This window comes from Cervus elaphus, chromosome 13, assembly GCF_910594005.1.
Source record: "Cervus elaphus chromosome 13, mCerEla1.1, whole genome shotgun sequence".
Classification (NCBI taxonomy): domain Eukaryota; kingdom Metazoa; phylum Chordata; class Mammalia; order Artiodactyla; family Cervidae; genus Cervus; species Cervus elaphus.
The window spans coordinates 60368135-60384668 of record NC_057827.1 but is presented as its reverse complement, the minus strand read 5'-3'; the positions used below and the strand labels follow the sequence as shown (position 1 = coordinate 60384668).

General features: G+C 51.3%; 1 protein-coding gene across 5 annotated transcripts in view; it reads left to right on the top strand.

The window, feature by feature from the left end:
• The window catches only part of PRIMA1 (proline rich membrane anchor 1), a 66369-nt gene that overhangs the window by 35246 nt on the left and 14589 nt on the right, over window positions 1–16534 (top strand). For all 5 annotated transcript variants that reach the window (XM_043922395.1, XM_043922396.1, XM_043922392.1 and 2 more), the window contains exon 4: window positions 15982–16111. In XM_043922395.1, the coding sequence (XP_043778330.1) occupies window positions 15982–16111 (130 nt within the window). The remainder of the gene's footprint in view (window positions 1–15981; window positions 16112–16534) is intronic.

Genomic DNA, 16534 nt, shown 5'->3' with positions numbered 1-16534 from the left:
CAAGGTCACCACTCCCGTCTGCCCCATGGGTGTTTGAAGTCCAGACTAAGGAAGTGACTTTCAAAAGTTCCAGGGGCTTCCAAGCAACCCCTTCAGCTTATGTGGCCTTGATCTTTAGAATGAGCTGCTTGTTCAGAAAGAGAACAGAATCCCCAGGCAGGAGCCAGTTGCCACGTTTGAGATCCTCCACCCAGTGTCAGCGTGCCCCACCCTTCAGACAGGCCAGCATCATAGAAGTTGTCTACGGAGAATGTGGTGGTGGGGTTCTCATGGGCCTGGGCCCCTTCCCCAGCAGCGAAACTCTGCCCAACTGCTCATCATGGCGTGCACAGCCACTCGGAAGACTTCTGCCTCATTATCTCAGAGACACAGTGACCACCCTTCCGGTCACGTGTTCCGCTCCCCGAGTCACGTGGCTGTTGAGGGTGCCCACCAAGCGCGGGTGTTGGGCTGTGCCCCAACACACTTACATCGGAGAGCTGAGTTGTTGGGCCTCCCCACTGCTCCCATCATCCCCGCGGTGGTGACAATGACGTGTTAAGTGTCGCATCTGACTCTTTGCAACTCCATGGACTGTAACCCATCAGGCTCCTCTGTCCATGGGATTCTCCAGGCAAGAATACCGGAGCAGGTTGCCATTTCCTTCTCTAGGACCCAGCAGCAGTAGCAGAAGCCTGACACTCAGAAGCTCCAGTTCTGTCCCTCTACCAGCAGTTCTGTGACGTTGCATCTTTGGTCCGTAGGAACCCTCAGTCTCTTTACCTATAAAATGGTGCTCATGAGTCCTGCCTTGCCCTATTTGCAGGGGAGGAGAAATGAGAATGAAATAAAAGAATCTGAAGAAAAGAATGCTTTGAAAATAGCACTGTCGCCATATATGGGGCTATCAGATTTTGTTTTCCACGAGGTATGAAAACTACTCTTGGCTGCCTTTTTGGAAAGGGAAGTAGAACATCTCACCTCGCGTCACCCTGGACCAGTGCCAGCCAGTACAGTTCCTGCGATGATGTGAATGAACCGTATCTGTGCTGTCTCTATGGTAGCCATTGACTACATGTGGCTACTGAGCACTTAAAACATGGCTAGTACAAGTGAGGAACCGAATTTTTAACTTAATTAAACCAAGGTAGTCACATGGGGCTGGTGGCTTCTCTATCGGAGCTCAGCCATGGACCATCCGTATGAGTTTCTTTTCTCCTTAATATTATGGTTTTATCCCAAAGCCACAGACACTGCAGGCTTCTTCCTTTTCAAACAAAAACCAACTGAGCAGCAGTGATCTCTTCTAGCTGTGTCACCGTTCCTTTGAAGTTGCGACCTAGACAAAATTCATCCTTAGATTAACCCAACTAGGACCTTTAAAATAGGACTTGGAACTAGCAAAGGGGGGTTCTGGGAAGGAATAATCAAGAACATAGAAAGTGTACATGAATTTCTTTGGGATGCAATTTCATCTATATTATGCTTAAAAGGCAGACCATGATCATTCAGTACCCTGGTGACCTTATGTTTGGGGCTCTTGACATGGACCCTGTCCTCAGAGCTAGGTCAAGGATTCTTTTTTTTTTTTTAACTTTTTATTTTATACTGGAGTATAGCAAATTAACAATGCTGTGATAGTTTCAAGTGGACAGCAAAGGGACTTAGCTATACATATACATATATAAAAAGCAGAGACATTACTTTGCCAACAAAGGTCCGCCTAGTCAAGACTATGGTTTTTCCAGTGGTTATGTATGGATGTGAGAGTTGGACTGTGAAGAAAGCTGAGTGCCAAAGAATTGATGCTTTTGAACTGTGGTGTTGGTGAAGACTCTTGAGAATCCCTTCGACTGCAAGGAACTCCAGCCAGTCCATCCTAAAGGAGATCAGTCCTGAATGTTCATTGGAAGGACTGATGCTGAAGCTGAAACTCCAATACTTTGGTCACCTGATGCGAAGAGCTGACTCATTTGAAAAGACTCTGATGCTAGGAAAGACTGAAGGCAGGAGGAGAAGGGGACGACAGAGAATGAGATGGATGGTTGGATGGCATCACTGACTCAATGGACATGAGTTTGAGTAAACTCCGAGAGTTGGTGACGAACAGGGAGGCCTGGCGTGCTGCAGTCCATGGGGTCACAGAGAGTCGGACACGACTGAGCAACTGAACTAACTGACTGATATATATATCCTGGACTTCCCAGGTAGCTCAGTGGTAAAGAATTTGCCTGCTAATCCAAGAGTCCCAGGAGATGCAGGTTCCATCCCTGGGTTGGGAAGGTCCCCTGGAGAACAGAACAGCAACCTGCTCCAGTATTCTTGCCTGGGAAAATCCTATGGACAGAGGAGCCTGGCAGGCTACAGTCCGTGGGGTCGCAAAAAGTCAGACACGACTGAGCGCGCGCACACACACATACCCATTCTCCCCCAGACTCCCCTCCCAGTCAGACTGCCATGGGACGTTGAGCAGAGTTCCCTGTGCTACACAGTAGGACCTTGTTGGTCATCCATTTTAAATATAGCAGTGTGTATAGAGACAAGGATTCTTTTTTTTTTTTCAATTTTTATTGGAGTTTAGTTGCTTTACACTGTTGTGTTAGTTTCTGCTATACATCAAAGTGAATCAGTTAGACGTATACATGTGTGCATGCTAAGTTGCCTCAGTTGTGTCCAACTCTTTGCGACCCTATGGACTATAGCCCCCCCATCCTCTGTCCATGGAATTCTCCAGGCAAGAATACTGGAGTGGGTTGTCATGCCCTCCTCCAGAGGATCTTCCTGATCCAGGGATTGAACCCATGTCTCTTAACATCTCCCACATTGGCGGGCAGGTTCTTTACCATTAGCACCACTGGGAAACCCATGTATCCATATGTCCCCTCTTTTTTAGATTCCCTTCCTGTTTAGGTCACCACAGAGCATTGACTAGAGTTCCCTGTGCTATACAGTAGGTTCTCATCATCATTTTTTTTTTTCTGAGCAGTCATTCATTTATTGATAGCATTGTCTTTTTCCCTTTTTTTAAAAAAAATTTTAATTGGCAGGTAATTACTTTACAATGTTGTGGGGGGGGCGGTATGTGAATGTGTATTAGTCGCTCAGTCTTGGGTTACTTTCTGCCATACCTCCATGTGAGTCCGCCATAGGTATACACATGTCCCCTCCCTCTTGGACCTGCCTCCCAACTCCGACCTCATTCCATCCCACTAGGTTGTCACAGAGGTTCTTAAAGGAGGTGTTCCCAGGGGAGACTAGAAGGAACTGGAAGAGAGGGGGACAAGGAGGGGGACGAAGCCAAGTGAGAGTCCAGGAGGCCTGAGCCTGATCCTGCAGGGGCTCTGAGGGTTAGTGAGGCCTCACTGTTGTCCCCAGCCAGTGGTGAAGGCTGGATTGCCCCATCTCATACCTGGCACTGGTTGAGGACTCTCTGGGCTTCCGGGGAGTAAATTCCCTGGCTGTCTGCCATTCCAGCAGCCCGGGGCAGTCTTCTAAAGAAAATGCAGGTGCCCAGGAAAGTCAGGGTAGCTGCCCACTTCCTGCATGCCAGCACAGGTAGGAAGCAGCTCCCACCCTACCTCACATACCTTCACAGCCAAGTCTGGGCTGGGGCAGCTGCAACATCTGATGTCCAAATGCCCAACAAAGAAAAAGACCCCGACGGATTTACCTGGTTGTCCAGTGGTTAAGACTTCACCTTCTAATGCAGGGGTTCGATCCCTGGTCAGGGAGCTAAAATTCCATATGCTTCAGTGCCAAAATACCAAAACATAAAACAGAAGTGATATTGTAACAAATTCAATAAAGACCTTAAAAATAGTCCATATAAAAAAAATCTTTAAAAAAAAAGATTGTACCCTAGGGGCCTTTGGGAAGGAGGAAGGGCCAGAGGTTCCCTTGAGTGCTTAGAACTGTCAGAGGAGGAAAGAAACACAGCCGCCTGTGCCACTGCTGAGAGGCTAAGCCTTTCATCAGAGCTGGAGCCAGAAGTGTCTTGGAGCCTGACGCCAAAGTAGCCGGCTGTCCCAGCCTTAGGAGTCAGCCTGCTCCACTGAGGGACACTTTAGGCATTTCCTGGGGATGTCAGTCCTAACTCTGCCTCAGTCCCGTTACCTCTACTCACGGGCCCTAGACCTGAATTGAAGAACCATCAAGTATGTTACGGTGGTAACCCTGCCCTTGGTTGTTCGCCCCTGCAGTAGAGCTCCAGACGATACTTGGCATGTTACCATAGTAGATCACCCCATCAGCCTTCCAAGGAGTGTCATGCCCACCCGGGAACTGAGCACTTAGCAGGTGTGGTGTGGCCAAGTCACGACTGTCACTGTTGGGCTTCCCTGGTGGCTGAGATGGGAAGAAGCCACCTGCCAGTGCAGGGGACACAGGTTTGATCCCTGGTCCGGGATGATCCCACATGCCACGGAGCCATTAACCCGTGAGCCGCAACTCCAGAGCCTGTGGTCCAGAGCCCCTTCTCTTCCACAGGAGAAGCCACTGCAGTGAGAAGCCCGCACACCGCAGCTAGAGAGTAGTCCCCACTCTCCGAAACTAGAGAAAAGCCTGTACAGCAACAAAGACCCAGCACAGCCAAAACTAAATAATTAATTTAAAAAGAAAAAAAGACTGTCGCTGTTAAACTCCCAGACAGAACAGGCCGCATGTTCCACGTCTAGACACCTCCCGCCAGGGCACTAGTGTGACATTTGGAGTAAAGGGACCTTCTAAAATATAAAGTGGAAGGAGTGGACTGTTTACATGTAAAATGCAAATTTGGGGAGTGTCACTTTAGGGGACTCTCAGGTCAATCTTCTAAGCTTGTCTAAGAATCTCAGGCTAAGAGCACCGCAAGTTAGGGAGGGGTGGACACACTTGTTCTGTAAAAGGCCACAGAGTAATAGCTTAGGCTTTGTGGGCCATACAATTTCTGCTATAGCTACTCAACTCTGCCCATGCAGCAAGAAAGCAGCCATGATATTATGTAGACACATGGGCGTTGTCTGTGTTTCAATAAAACTTTATTTACAAAAGCAAGTGGTGGGCCAGATTTGGCCTGTGGACCAGAGTTGGTCAACCAGTGGTCTGAGTTTATCCTGAACCCCTCTTCACAATTATTACAGCTGTTTGGACCAAGCAGACTCTACCTGACCAGGAAGTTATGAGACTCCATCATCTAAGCGCCCTCTGGAAGGGGAGAAAGTGATCCAACATGTATTGAATATCAACTAGGTGCTGGGCATTTAACATAAACCATTGGGAGCATGTTCCTGTCCCAAAGTCACGAGCTGCTCACAGGGATGAGCCCATTGTTCCCAGTCAACCTATACTGGGTCTTCGGGTTCAGGGAATTCTTTTTTGTTTTGTTTTGTAGTTTTCTGCTGTTTGCACCTAAGGCACATGCACAGTTATCTCACTGAGGCAGGAGTGAAGTATTCATTTAGCTGGTGGTTACAGAGTTAGTGTCCATTCTCCAGCAGCCTGGATCACAAGGGCAGGGGCCCTGACAGCTGACCTTCATCTCTCCAGCACCTGGCACAGGATAGACTCTTAGTGGATAGGTATCGAGTGAGTGAATGGATTTGCCCTCGAATGATGAGTCGGGCTTAGGTGGTCCCCCAGAGCTTTCGCCCATGGCACTGTCTCATCACCTCTGGACAGCACTGTGCCGTTCTAAACTGGCAAATGTGGCCCTTCTGGGTCACAGCGCATCCATAGCCCTGGGAGGGAACTGAGCCTCACGCATCTGGGGAGGGTCCCCAGGGCCGGGCACAGACAAAGGGTGGGCTACAGCTCCGGGAAGTCAGCAGGGCTGCCGAGGACAAGTCCCGGCCTTCAGGAGCCTCACAGAGAGGACTGTTTGGGCCAAGAACAAGGGGAGACGTGTCCTGCAGTCGCCGCCAGAGGCAGGATGAATGGTCCCAGGCAGCGGCCGGCTGTTCTCAGCTCCTGCCCGGCCTCCGCCTATACCTCTCCCTGACACAGGGAATGCCGAGGCCGCCCCCACCGTAGAGACTTCAGTCCAATTCATAATTTTCCTTTCCTAATTAGGCCCAGGAATGATGGAGACAGTTATTAATAATGTATCAGGCTTTATTTAGTGCCCTCCTCAGGAGCCGAGCCTGAGAACTGTGTGTCTTATGATAAGCAGCCACGCTGCCACCATGCTGGGCTCTGTGCCTGGGATGCCGGGTGGAAATAAATCAGAGGAGTGAACGTCCCATGGAGCTTGGGGAACCGGCTGGGACTCACAGATGGAAGGGCCTGGTGCCCCTCTCCAGGGCTTCACCCCTCCAAGCACCGGTGGAGAAACAGAGATTTGGGGCGCCAGCTGCCTGTTCCCCGTCCCTTCCATTGTGACTTAGGCCAACCCAGAGAGGACCTTTCTATAGGGCTGTCCCCTCCTCTTAACCTTGCGGGACTCAGCCAAAATGCCACCTCCTCAAAGAGTCTTCCCCACAGCCCAAGGTGACACTCATCTCTCCTTTCCACACGCGGCATTTTTCCCTCTGGGTTTGCTTGCTCACTTGTTTTTCATCTGTGTAGCAGTTACGGGTCCACCCTGGAGCCAGATGTCTGGGTTCAAACCCCAGCTCCAGCACCCACCCAAGTGAAGCTGGACGCCTTCATGTGAGCACTTTCTGTGTCTCAGTTCCTGCCTCTGGTCCTGAGTTCACCCCCCAGGTGTGCCCTCAACCCCTTCACCCTGCGTTCACTTCATCATACATGCTGGGCAAACCTGGCTTCCCCTCGGCAACTGACGGCAGCTGGGCAAACTGGCCAACCTGGAACTGGACATCCCTGGTCCTTTAAGCTCCTCCCTTCCCCAGCCAGTCACTCACCTGCCCTCCTAGAAAACCAGATCACACCTTCTCTGCTCCCCTTGAACACCCATCACCTGTCCTTCATCCTTCTCTCAGCTGCTGACCTGCCTCCCTCTTCACTGAGATGACGGACACTGTTTGAAGGCAGCTTCCACCGACTCCCACCTGTCAGCCACCCCCTCCCTCCCCCTACCTTTCCTCTACGGCACAGCACTCCCCACCTGTGCTCGGGCCGACCCTCCCCTGGGTCACACCCACCAGCACACAAATGCTCCACCTCCCATCTTAGAATCCTTCCCTTCCACCATTTCTCCCCCCAGCTATGGCTGCATGTTGTTCTTCCCTTTTGCAACAAAACTCCACCAACAAGCTGTGCACACATGCTGTTTCCCTTTCCTCTCGGCACATTCTCTCCAACATGGCCCCAGTCAAGCTTCTTCCACTGCTCCTGCAAAACCACCTCTATGGTGGTCAACGGGGACCACCATGTTGCTCCATCCAGCAGTTGGCTCTGAGACGCATGGCGCTTGTTCCTCAGCCACAGTGGGCACAGAGGCGCTGACCATCCCCTCCTCCTCGACGTCCTTCCCTGACTCGGCCACAGGACTCCACCGTGCCTTGGCTGGTACCCCTGCTGGCCTCTCCTCCCGGCCTCCTTGCCTGCCTCCTCCTCTGCTCCTTGGCCTCTTCACCTGGGGCCCCTCGGGGCTCAGGTCTAGACTGTCTGCACTGTTCTATCCATAGTTTTCTCACTTGACGATCTCACGCCATCTCAGGAATTGTGCTGACAGTCCCCAAGTGTGTTCCTTCAGCAGAGCTTTTGCTTCTCAACCCAGAATCTAGATCCCACTGCTGGGTTGCCTTCTCCCTCGCGTGTGTGATGGGAATTTCAGACTTCACCCCCAGCCTCCACACCCAGCAAGCCCCTCCTGCCCCAGCTTTTCGCATCCCTCCATGGCAGCTCCATCCTTCTGCGTGCTCAACCTCAAATCCTTCAAGTCATTCTTAACTCTTCTCTGTCTCTAACACCCACATCCAAGTTTTCAGGGACTCTACCTTCCAAACATACTCAGAATCTACCTTTTCTCACCACCTCCAGAGCTGACACCCTCGTGAGTCACTGTCAGCTCTCAGCAGTATCCTCCCAGATTCCCACACTCCCCATCACACACACACACGCGTGCGCACGCATACAAACACACATGCATACAAACGCACACAGTCTATAGTCTAAACACAGAGTGATTGAGCCGACACGTAACTCAGACCTCCTCACCCTCTCTCCAGCCTTGCCGGGCACCTCGTTCTTAGTGTAAAAGCTCAAACCCTTCTCACAGCCTCAATCCTGGGCCACCCTGTTTACTTTTGTCCTCCCCTTGCCCACGACACACCAAGCCTGCAGTGACCTCAGGACCTTTGCTCTGACTCTTCCCTCAGGTACTGGTGTGATGAACACCTTCACCAAATCCCAGTCTTTGGCCAAAAGTCACCCATGGAGGTCACTCTACTTTACACTGTAATCCACCCAGCACCCCAGCCCCCCCAGAGCTGCTCTGTTTGGGGGTAAAGAGGACATGGCATTGTCCACGAGGAAAAGAGGCCTGCCTGTTTCCATGCCTCTCCTTCAACAGCGAGGAGACAGTTGTGGAAGCGCCCAGCAGACGTTCCCCGTCATGTCAATGGCCAGAACTGGCCAAGGCCTCCTGAGTTTCCATAGACCAGTGATCTCAGTCTACAGTGAACAAAAACCAGGAATGCTCAGCTGTGGCCTCCACAGCCCAGCTGACGAGAGCAGGAACGGGGGTCCTGGGCCAGATTTGGGAGGCAGTGGAGACCAGGAATAGGACGGTGGGCAGGGTGATGGACGAGACAGACCCCCCACTCCAAGTAGCCCCAGTACAGCCCTGCTTCCCAAGAACACCACCTCCTCCCTGCCCTGGACTGGATGCCGGGACCCACGTTCAGGCTGCAGTGTCCAACCTGCAGGGTGGAGAGGGAGCGCCGCTGAGGTGGGGTGCGGAGGCTCCCCCAGGAGCCAGGAATTCAGGCCTTCTGCCGGCTGTTACTGGTCAACCAGGGGCTTCCTGCTCTGAGAACCTCGGGTCTGGGGGAGGCACAAGGAAGACATGAAAAAGGGGGTCTCTGTGCTGCACCCAAAGCCAGATTGCCATTGGCAGAGGACAGGGGGAAAGACCCCCCGAGCTGAGGTGCAAAGGATCACTATTTTCATGTGGGCCGACTCAAAGGAGACGACTCCTTTCTCTGTAGAAGTGGAGGCTCATTTTGGGGGTTTGTATAAAGCACCAAGATCTGAGCCTGTATCTGTGGTTTAAAGCCGGGCCACACACTCTGGCATCTTTGGGGAGGAAACGAGCGAGGGCCCCACTCCGAGCTGGCCCAGGCGGGCGGCTGGACGCCCCTGGCACAGGCCTCCCCATGGAGGCTGGGTGCCCATGAATGGAGAGCAGCGGCCTGAGTTGGTCCCTTGTGTCCAGAGACAATGGGCTCTGTGTGGGGGCGGGGCATGAGGGGGGCCCTGCCCTGTGCCCCCTTCCCCCCAGTGGACTTGCAGTCTCTGTCAAGCAACTCAGCAGAGAGCTGGGGGCCCCGGGGCAGTGAAGGGAAAAGACCGTGAAGGAACTGCAAACCCAGGTCCTTCGTGGTCCTTGGGGGCATCACATGAAGCAGGGCTGGGGGGGCCTGAGGCCCAGATCTGCCCCCCACCCCCAGCCTCAGGTCCTCCTTTGTCTGAAGGGTCTGAGGACCAGGTTTTGCCATCACACAAGTGTATTAGCAAAGTTCCTGGACCCCTTGCTGTCTTCATGAACCAGATAAAACCAATGGGTGTTTAGGTGAGCAGACTGAGGCAGAGCGAGAGAACACATCCTCTTCATTGCTCTTCAGACACTCCATCAACTTGCAGCAGATTCCTAGACGTGATGGATGGGGTCCTCAAGGCCTTCCGGGTGAGCAGGAGAGCATGGACCCAAGAGGGAGCCCACCCATCCTGAGGGCCAACTGTGCCCTGAGACTGTCCCTTGGATTGACGCTGTGTGGCCCCCTTGGCATCTACTCCCAAAGTCCAGCCCAGCCCCTGACACCCGAGGCTGGCAAGTCCCTGGCCATGTCGTGAGGCTGGTCATGAGGCTGACTTCAGTTTCCACAGCAAAGGCTGAGTGTGTCCACTGTGGTTTGAGAAGCAGGTTCACAGACCTTAGCCCCTCGAAGGAGACGGGTCTCTGTAGCTCAGGGGACCCTACACAAGCCGCGCTCAGCGGCTGTGATCTGCCTGGTGGGCTGGGAGCTGAGTCGCCGCTCTCTGTGCGGGTCACACCTCCTCCCCTGGCCATGACCGAGGTCAGCTCCTGGGCATCGGTTAGGAAGCCTGGCCATGAATTGCCAAACTATGAAAGTTAGAGACATCTAAGGATGCCCTGGCATACCTGTGGTGTTACCAGCAGGGCCTGGCACTCAGGCTGCACTCAAGAAATGGGGGGGCCAGGTGAGCAAGGGGCTGGCCTCTGCAGGTGGCCACGTGTGGGCCCAGAGGCCGAGACATGGATAAACCACAGCCTCCACCTCACAATGGTTTCATCACCGACTCAATGGACAAGAGCTCAAGCAAACTCCAGAAGATGCTGAAGGACAAGGGAGCCTGGCGTGCTGCAATCCATGGGGTTGCAGAGTCAGACACAACTGAACAAGCACCACAACCTCACAATGGAAACATCAGGTTAAAACAAAGAACACGGCTCTCACTCCCTTCTAGAAATCCTAGAAAAATATCTTTCTGGACTGAGGTTGTTTCCTCCTAATGTGCTGTTCCTTTGATTCATTCGTGCCCCACTTGATTCCTTCCTGTCAATCAGATATCTCCCATGCACAGCCAGCGCTGAGGACGATATGGATGTGGCCCGTCCCAAGTCGAAGGCAAACATGTACTGAGTTCGCCGTGAGTGCTGTCACAGGCACACCGGGTTCCAGCCCCAGCAGGTCCCTGGCTGTGTCCCCACTGCAGAAAGGGGCCGCAGAAGCAGCCTCGGGGGTGGTGCTCAACAAATGCTGGTGCTCCTCCTGGTTCCCTCAAGAACACAGTCTCCATCATCCCATTTGATAGCACAAACACCCCGTGAGGAATACAGGGGAGGCGCTTGAGAGCCGGGGACGTCATGCAGTTCCCCCGTGACACCAGACTTCAGGCAGGTCCACCCACCCCGACAGGAATCTCCTTGGTCTGCTCAGCGCCCGTGATGTGTGATCAGATGGGGACATCTGAAGCGACCCCCTCCCAACTGCTTCTTTTCCAGACACTTGTGGGGGCATCTCGGCCTCTTCTCCGTTTCTTTTCCAGCACTCGCCCCAGCATGTAATTATCTATTTGTGGGCGGAATTACTTGTGTGCTGTTGGCTCTGTCTGCTCTTCCGGAAGTCCCCTTGGGGGACTCTCATCTGTCTTGCTCCCTCCCAGCCCAACTTCCCTGATGTTCTGAGTGGGCCAGACCGGGGTGGGGAGGGTCTTGCCCTTCCAGGACTGATATTTTGGACCTGTCTCCCAGCAGTAAGCTAGAGAAGCCATAGAGCTCACCTCCTTTGGATTTTGGGGTTTTGGGGAGAGCTTTTTTTGGCTGTGCCACTTGGCTTGCAGGATCTCAGTTCCCCAACCAGGGATTGAACCCGGGCCATGGCAGGGACAAACTGGGACCCTACCCACGAGGCCACCAGGGAACTCACCTCCTTTGTTTCTTGTCTCTCAAGGATCTGCCTTTTGTTACCTTGATGTCCACTATTTGGAAAACCATTTTTATATTTTTGGTATTTTTTTGAGATGTTTCCCAGATGGGGTATAATGGTGCCAAGTCTGGCCCTTGTTACCCCATCTTGGCCAGAAGCAGAAGTCCCGAATATGAGCTCTTAATGATGCATTTCTTGACTGAAAAGACAGCAACTCCATTGATAAAGCGAAACTCGGCCCATGTCGTTCTAAACCGCTCTCTGGATGCCAGCCTCATTATCTTTACAGGCATCAGGAGTGTTTAATGAATGCAGCAGACAAAGCCCCATTGAGTTCCAGGAGAGAGGGTGTCGTGACCCCTGAGATATCATCACAGCTCCTGCCTTTCTGTCTTGTTTGCAGAATCTTGGCTGAGAGCGAGGCGGGTGACAGAGGCAGCGCTCTGGCAGCCTCGTGTCCAGGGAATTCACACTCTGGTGGCCTCAGCCTCCTCCATCTGACCACCTGCCTCTCACAAGGCATCACCCCTCTCCCTTGAACCCTGGCGCCAAGTGGCTTCCTCTCCTTGGCCACAAATGACCTTGACCTTGCACGTTAGCACTTCTGGGTCTCTTCTCTCAGAGACTGCTGGCTCCTTAAGCGAGGTGATCAGATTTTGGGCAGCTGGCATTAAGACCTGGGTTGGGCACAGTTGACATCCAATTCATCCTTGTACTCCCAGCTCCCAGCACGCTACCAGGCACAGAGGGTGCTTGTTAGTAAATGTTTGGTGGATGAACAAATGAATGAAAACCTTCATTTTTATTCTATTTTCTTAAATATGAACCTTCAGTCTGCCCACAGGGTAAAGAGTCTTGTCTAGACAGACTGGAAAGCAGGAGAGGCCACACCCAATGGGAAAGAAGTTTGGGCAGGGGTGGACCTGGCCTGCAGCCTAAAGATCCAGTGTCCTCATCCTGGCCCCTGCGAAAGCTGTTTGATCCTGTGCCTCACTCAGTATTTATTTTCTTTTCTGAAGTGACCCCTCCTAGCCTTCCTCTTGGGCTTCTTAGGTGGCGCGGGTGGTAAAGAACCTGCCCGCCAATGCAGGAGACATTAAGAGATAGGGGTTCCATCCCTGGGTCAGGAAGATCCCCTGGAGGAGGACATGACAACCCACTGCAGTATTCTTGCCTGGAGAATCCCATGGACAGGAGCCTGGCAGGCTACAGTCCATAGGGTCGCATAGAGTCAGACACAACTGAAGCGACTTAGCACACACACTCAGCCTTCCTCTGACTCCAGCATCCCCTGATCTTCTCTAATATAAAAAGAATGAGTCAAGCAAGGATAAATAAGGATGCATTCTTTGAACACAATAGCTGTTTTCTTGGCAAAATCCACGATTTATATCTTGGACTGTTTCACAGAACACCTCCTTCTTTTCATATCTGGTAGTATTTTTGCCTGGGGTGCTTTCCTCGCATGTAAGCGGTGAGTAATATTCACACTGCTGAATATTAGCAAGGAACTCTCTGCAGAAGGACCTTCTCGAACAAACCTTCCTGCTTTCGGCCTCAACTGTGCTTGAAAACAGTCAGCAAGAAGCAGATTCTCGCCTCATTAATATCGAAGGCAAAGAAAAGAACATCAAGAGAGGCGCTCTGAAATTTAGCATCTAATTCCAAATGAAGTTTAGAATCAACTTGTCCTTCGGTTTCCAGTGGATGGAATTTCTCAACAGGGGCCCTGGTGGGCTTTTGGAGGGACAGTTCTACCACGTGTGGGAGTGTTTGGCTCATTGTTGCTAACATCCATAGTTGTTGGGTGATCAAAAACAGCCCCTCCCACCCCCGCCATCAAAGATTTCCAAGTGCTGCCTGGGGAGGGGTGCTGTCCCCACTGAGCCCACTCTCTGGTAGACAAATGCTCCAGCCTTGGCAATGTTGGGTAAACTGTGGGCCCCTGGTGTGAGCATCCCACGGGCTGCAGGCCTGGTCCTGGAGACTGGCCCAGAGGTGTCGCAGCCCAAGGTAGAACTGACAAAAACCAAAATTGCTTCCCTTTGCAGTGAAAATGCAGACCATTTGGGGTTGGGACCCTGTGTATCTAGCTGCTCTCCTGATTCTCCAGCTATGACCAGTGCTGCAGGCAAGATCTGTGCCCAGTCCCCTGGGGAGACTCAGGCAAGCCAGGGATACCCCATGATGAACGATTTGGGGGAAGAATTTCGTTTGATATTTCACAGAAAAAGCACTGAAGAAGTTCATCATGGGGGAAATGAGAATCCTTTTGGATTACCTCTCCCTCATTCTACAGGTTGTCTTTTGAATTCTATATTCTTTTTTTAATTATTTACTTATCTGGCGGCACTGGATCCTAGTTGAAGCACGTGGGCTCTTCATTGTGGTGCACAGCCTTCTCTAGTTGCAGCTGGCGGGTTTAACTGCACCCTGTCATGTACGATCTTAGTTCCCCAACCAGGGATGGAACCCACCTCCCCTGCAGTCCAGGGCTGATTCTTAACCACTGGACCACCAGGGAAGTCCCTTTCTATCTTTTCAGTGTTAGGGCTTCTAAAGGCCTGTTTTTACCCAGGCTGACAGAGTCATGTAGCTCAGTGACATCCTCGTCCCAGTCAGTTCTTAGGAAACATTTCTGTATCTGCTTGGTCTCAGTGAGGATCTCAGCTCCGCCTCTGGTGACCTTGGTTTCTGTTAATGGAGCTTTAGCACCTCGTCCCTGAGAAGCATATAAAGGCTTCCCGGATCTCCTAATCCAGCTGCAACAAAGCCACAAAATCACTCCTTTTCTGCATCTTTCCTTGTTCCGAACAAGAGTACAAGGGCTTGGGGAAAACAACAGAGCATAGGGCTCAGTGATCCCACTTCTAGTTATTTATCCAAGAGAAATATGAACATGTCTATACCAAGAAAGCATGTCTATACCCTATTTGTGAATGTTTACAGCAACTTTGTTTATAAAAGTCAAAACTTGCGAACAGCTTAGGTATTCATCAACAGTTGAACAGGATAAACAAACTGTGGTATACACATATCATGGAATACTGTTCAGCTGTAAAAGAAAGGAACTACGTAAATATCCAACATTGTGGGTGAATCACAAAAACACTGCTAAATAAAGGAAGCAAAAAAAAAAAAAAAAAAAAAAACCCAGGCACTGCATGATTCCATTTATGTGAGTTTCAAGAACAAGCAAATCTAATCTGTGATTTTAGAAAGCAGAACAGTGGTTGCTTCTGGGGTCAGGACAGACTAGAAGCACAAGGAAGCTTTCTGGGGTGATAATGATATTGTGGGTCATGACAGAGGTTTACACTAGTGTATGTATTTGTCAAAACTGATCAGATGGTACCGTTCAGATGGGTGCATTTCACTATATGTAAATTATACCCTGATGACTGAAACAACAACAATATCATCAGTAATAATATAATAATGAAACCACCCATGGTATCCTTTGGGAAATCATTCACTTATTCCCCACATACTGCTGCACCCTTCATGGTGCCTATTATTAAATCTAGGGCATAGTTTTGATTCTTTTACATATATTCACATGTCTTGAAGGACTGTCCCGAACTAGTAGTGTCTATGTATCTATTTGTCCCTCCACCCTCTCCCTCTCCCCTTTTCTCTTTCCCTCACTTCCGTTCCTTTTGCAATTCCAAGCAATTCTTTCCAGTTGGGTGTAGGTCTTCCAAAACCTCTGGGGTAAAGCTGTATGATGTCTCTGCTTTTCTCAGAGCAGAGCAAACCGACTTTGTTGCAAGCTTTGTCTGTGTGTGGGTCCCCTCACCCAGCCTGTGCCAAATCGAAGGACGGGTTCTCCCCAAGGACCCCATGGACTGAGTAACAAGAAGGGTGGTCCTGCAGCAACCCTTGTCATATGCTTTGTCAATGACTTTTTTCAAATTGCAGCCACTGTGCAGGCTGAGACAGCTACTGGTACCCACCACAGGGACCAAACCCAAGAAGACAGAAAATTTGTCTCTTGCAAAAAAAAAATAATAGCTTAAGAAACTGATGTTGACAGGTCTCCCTTTCTCTCCTCCCTGCTCCCCCGCCCACAACCCGTGTACTCTGAGCCCAACTCCTCACTCCCACCTTCAGAGGAAGCAGATTTAATACCCACGCTGAGAGAAGATGTTCTGTTATTTTTCATGGGAAATTAAACCCGACCCTGCTGTCAGTTAGCTCATGCCCAGGAAGGATGGATGGCCCAGGGTGCAGTGCTTAACCCCAGCTCAGAGCACGTCACCTGGCTGGGGGCCAGCCATGATGTCACCTGCCACTGGGCGGGGGTGGGGACGGCAGGACAGGTTGGAGAGGCTTCATCTGGGTGATGGATGGTGGCGAGGCCAGCCTTGCTGTCACCTGTGACGGTTCGCCTCTGACACCGGCGTGGACCCACACATCCAGGGGACACTCAGGCTGCTCCTGTCTCTTTCAGCTCCCAACGCTACCTCGTGTCCTGCGGAGGAGAGCTGGTGGTCAGGGCTGGTGATTGTCATCGCGGTATGCTGCGCCTCCCTGGTATTTCTCACTGTGCTTGTCATCATCTGCTACAAAGCCATCAAGAGGTGAGTGTTCACCCAGCTCTGGAGCCAGAGGGGACCCTAACTGGGCTCAGGGCTCCTCCACCCACCTCCATTCGGTTTTGTTTTTTAATAATAAAAATCGTTAAGCACTTAAGAAGCAGAAAGAATATACAAAGAACACCCACCTACCTTCACCCTGATTCAACAGTTATCAAGATTTGGCTAATATTTACTGTTTCCTGTTCCTTGTATCTTTTTCTTTGCTAAAGTATTTTAAAGTTGATCTCAGATATTATCCCCCCCCATCATTTTAGGGGGTTCTACGAGCATTTGATGAACACTGATTATATGTCAGGCTGGAGGCAGGATAAAGCTCCTCTACCTGTAAGTGGCAGGCCCCACTGCTAGGGGCTCACTCCAAGCCTGGGAGGATGGAAATAATTCTTGCAGGGTGAGTGATGAATC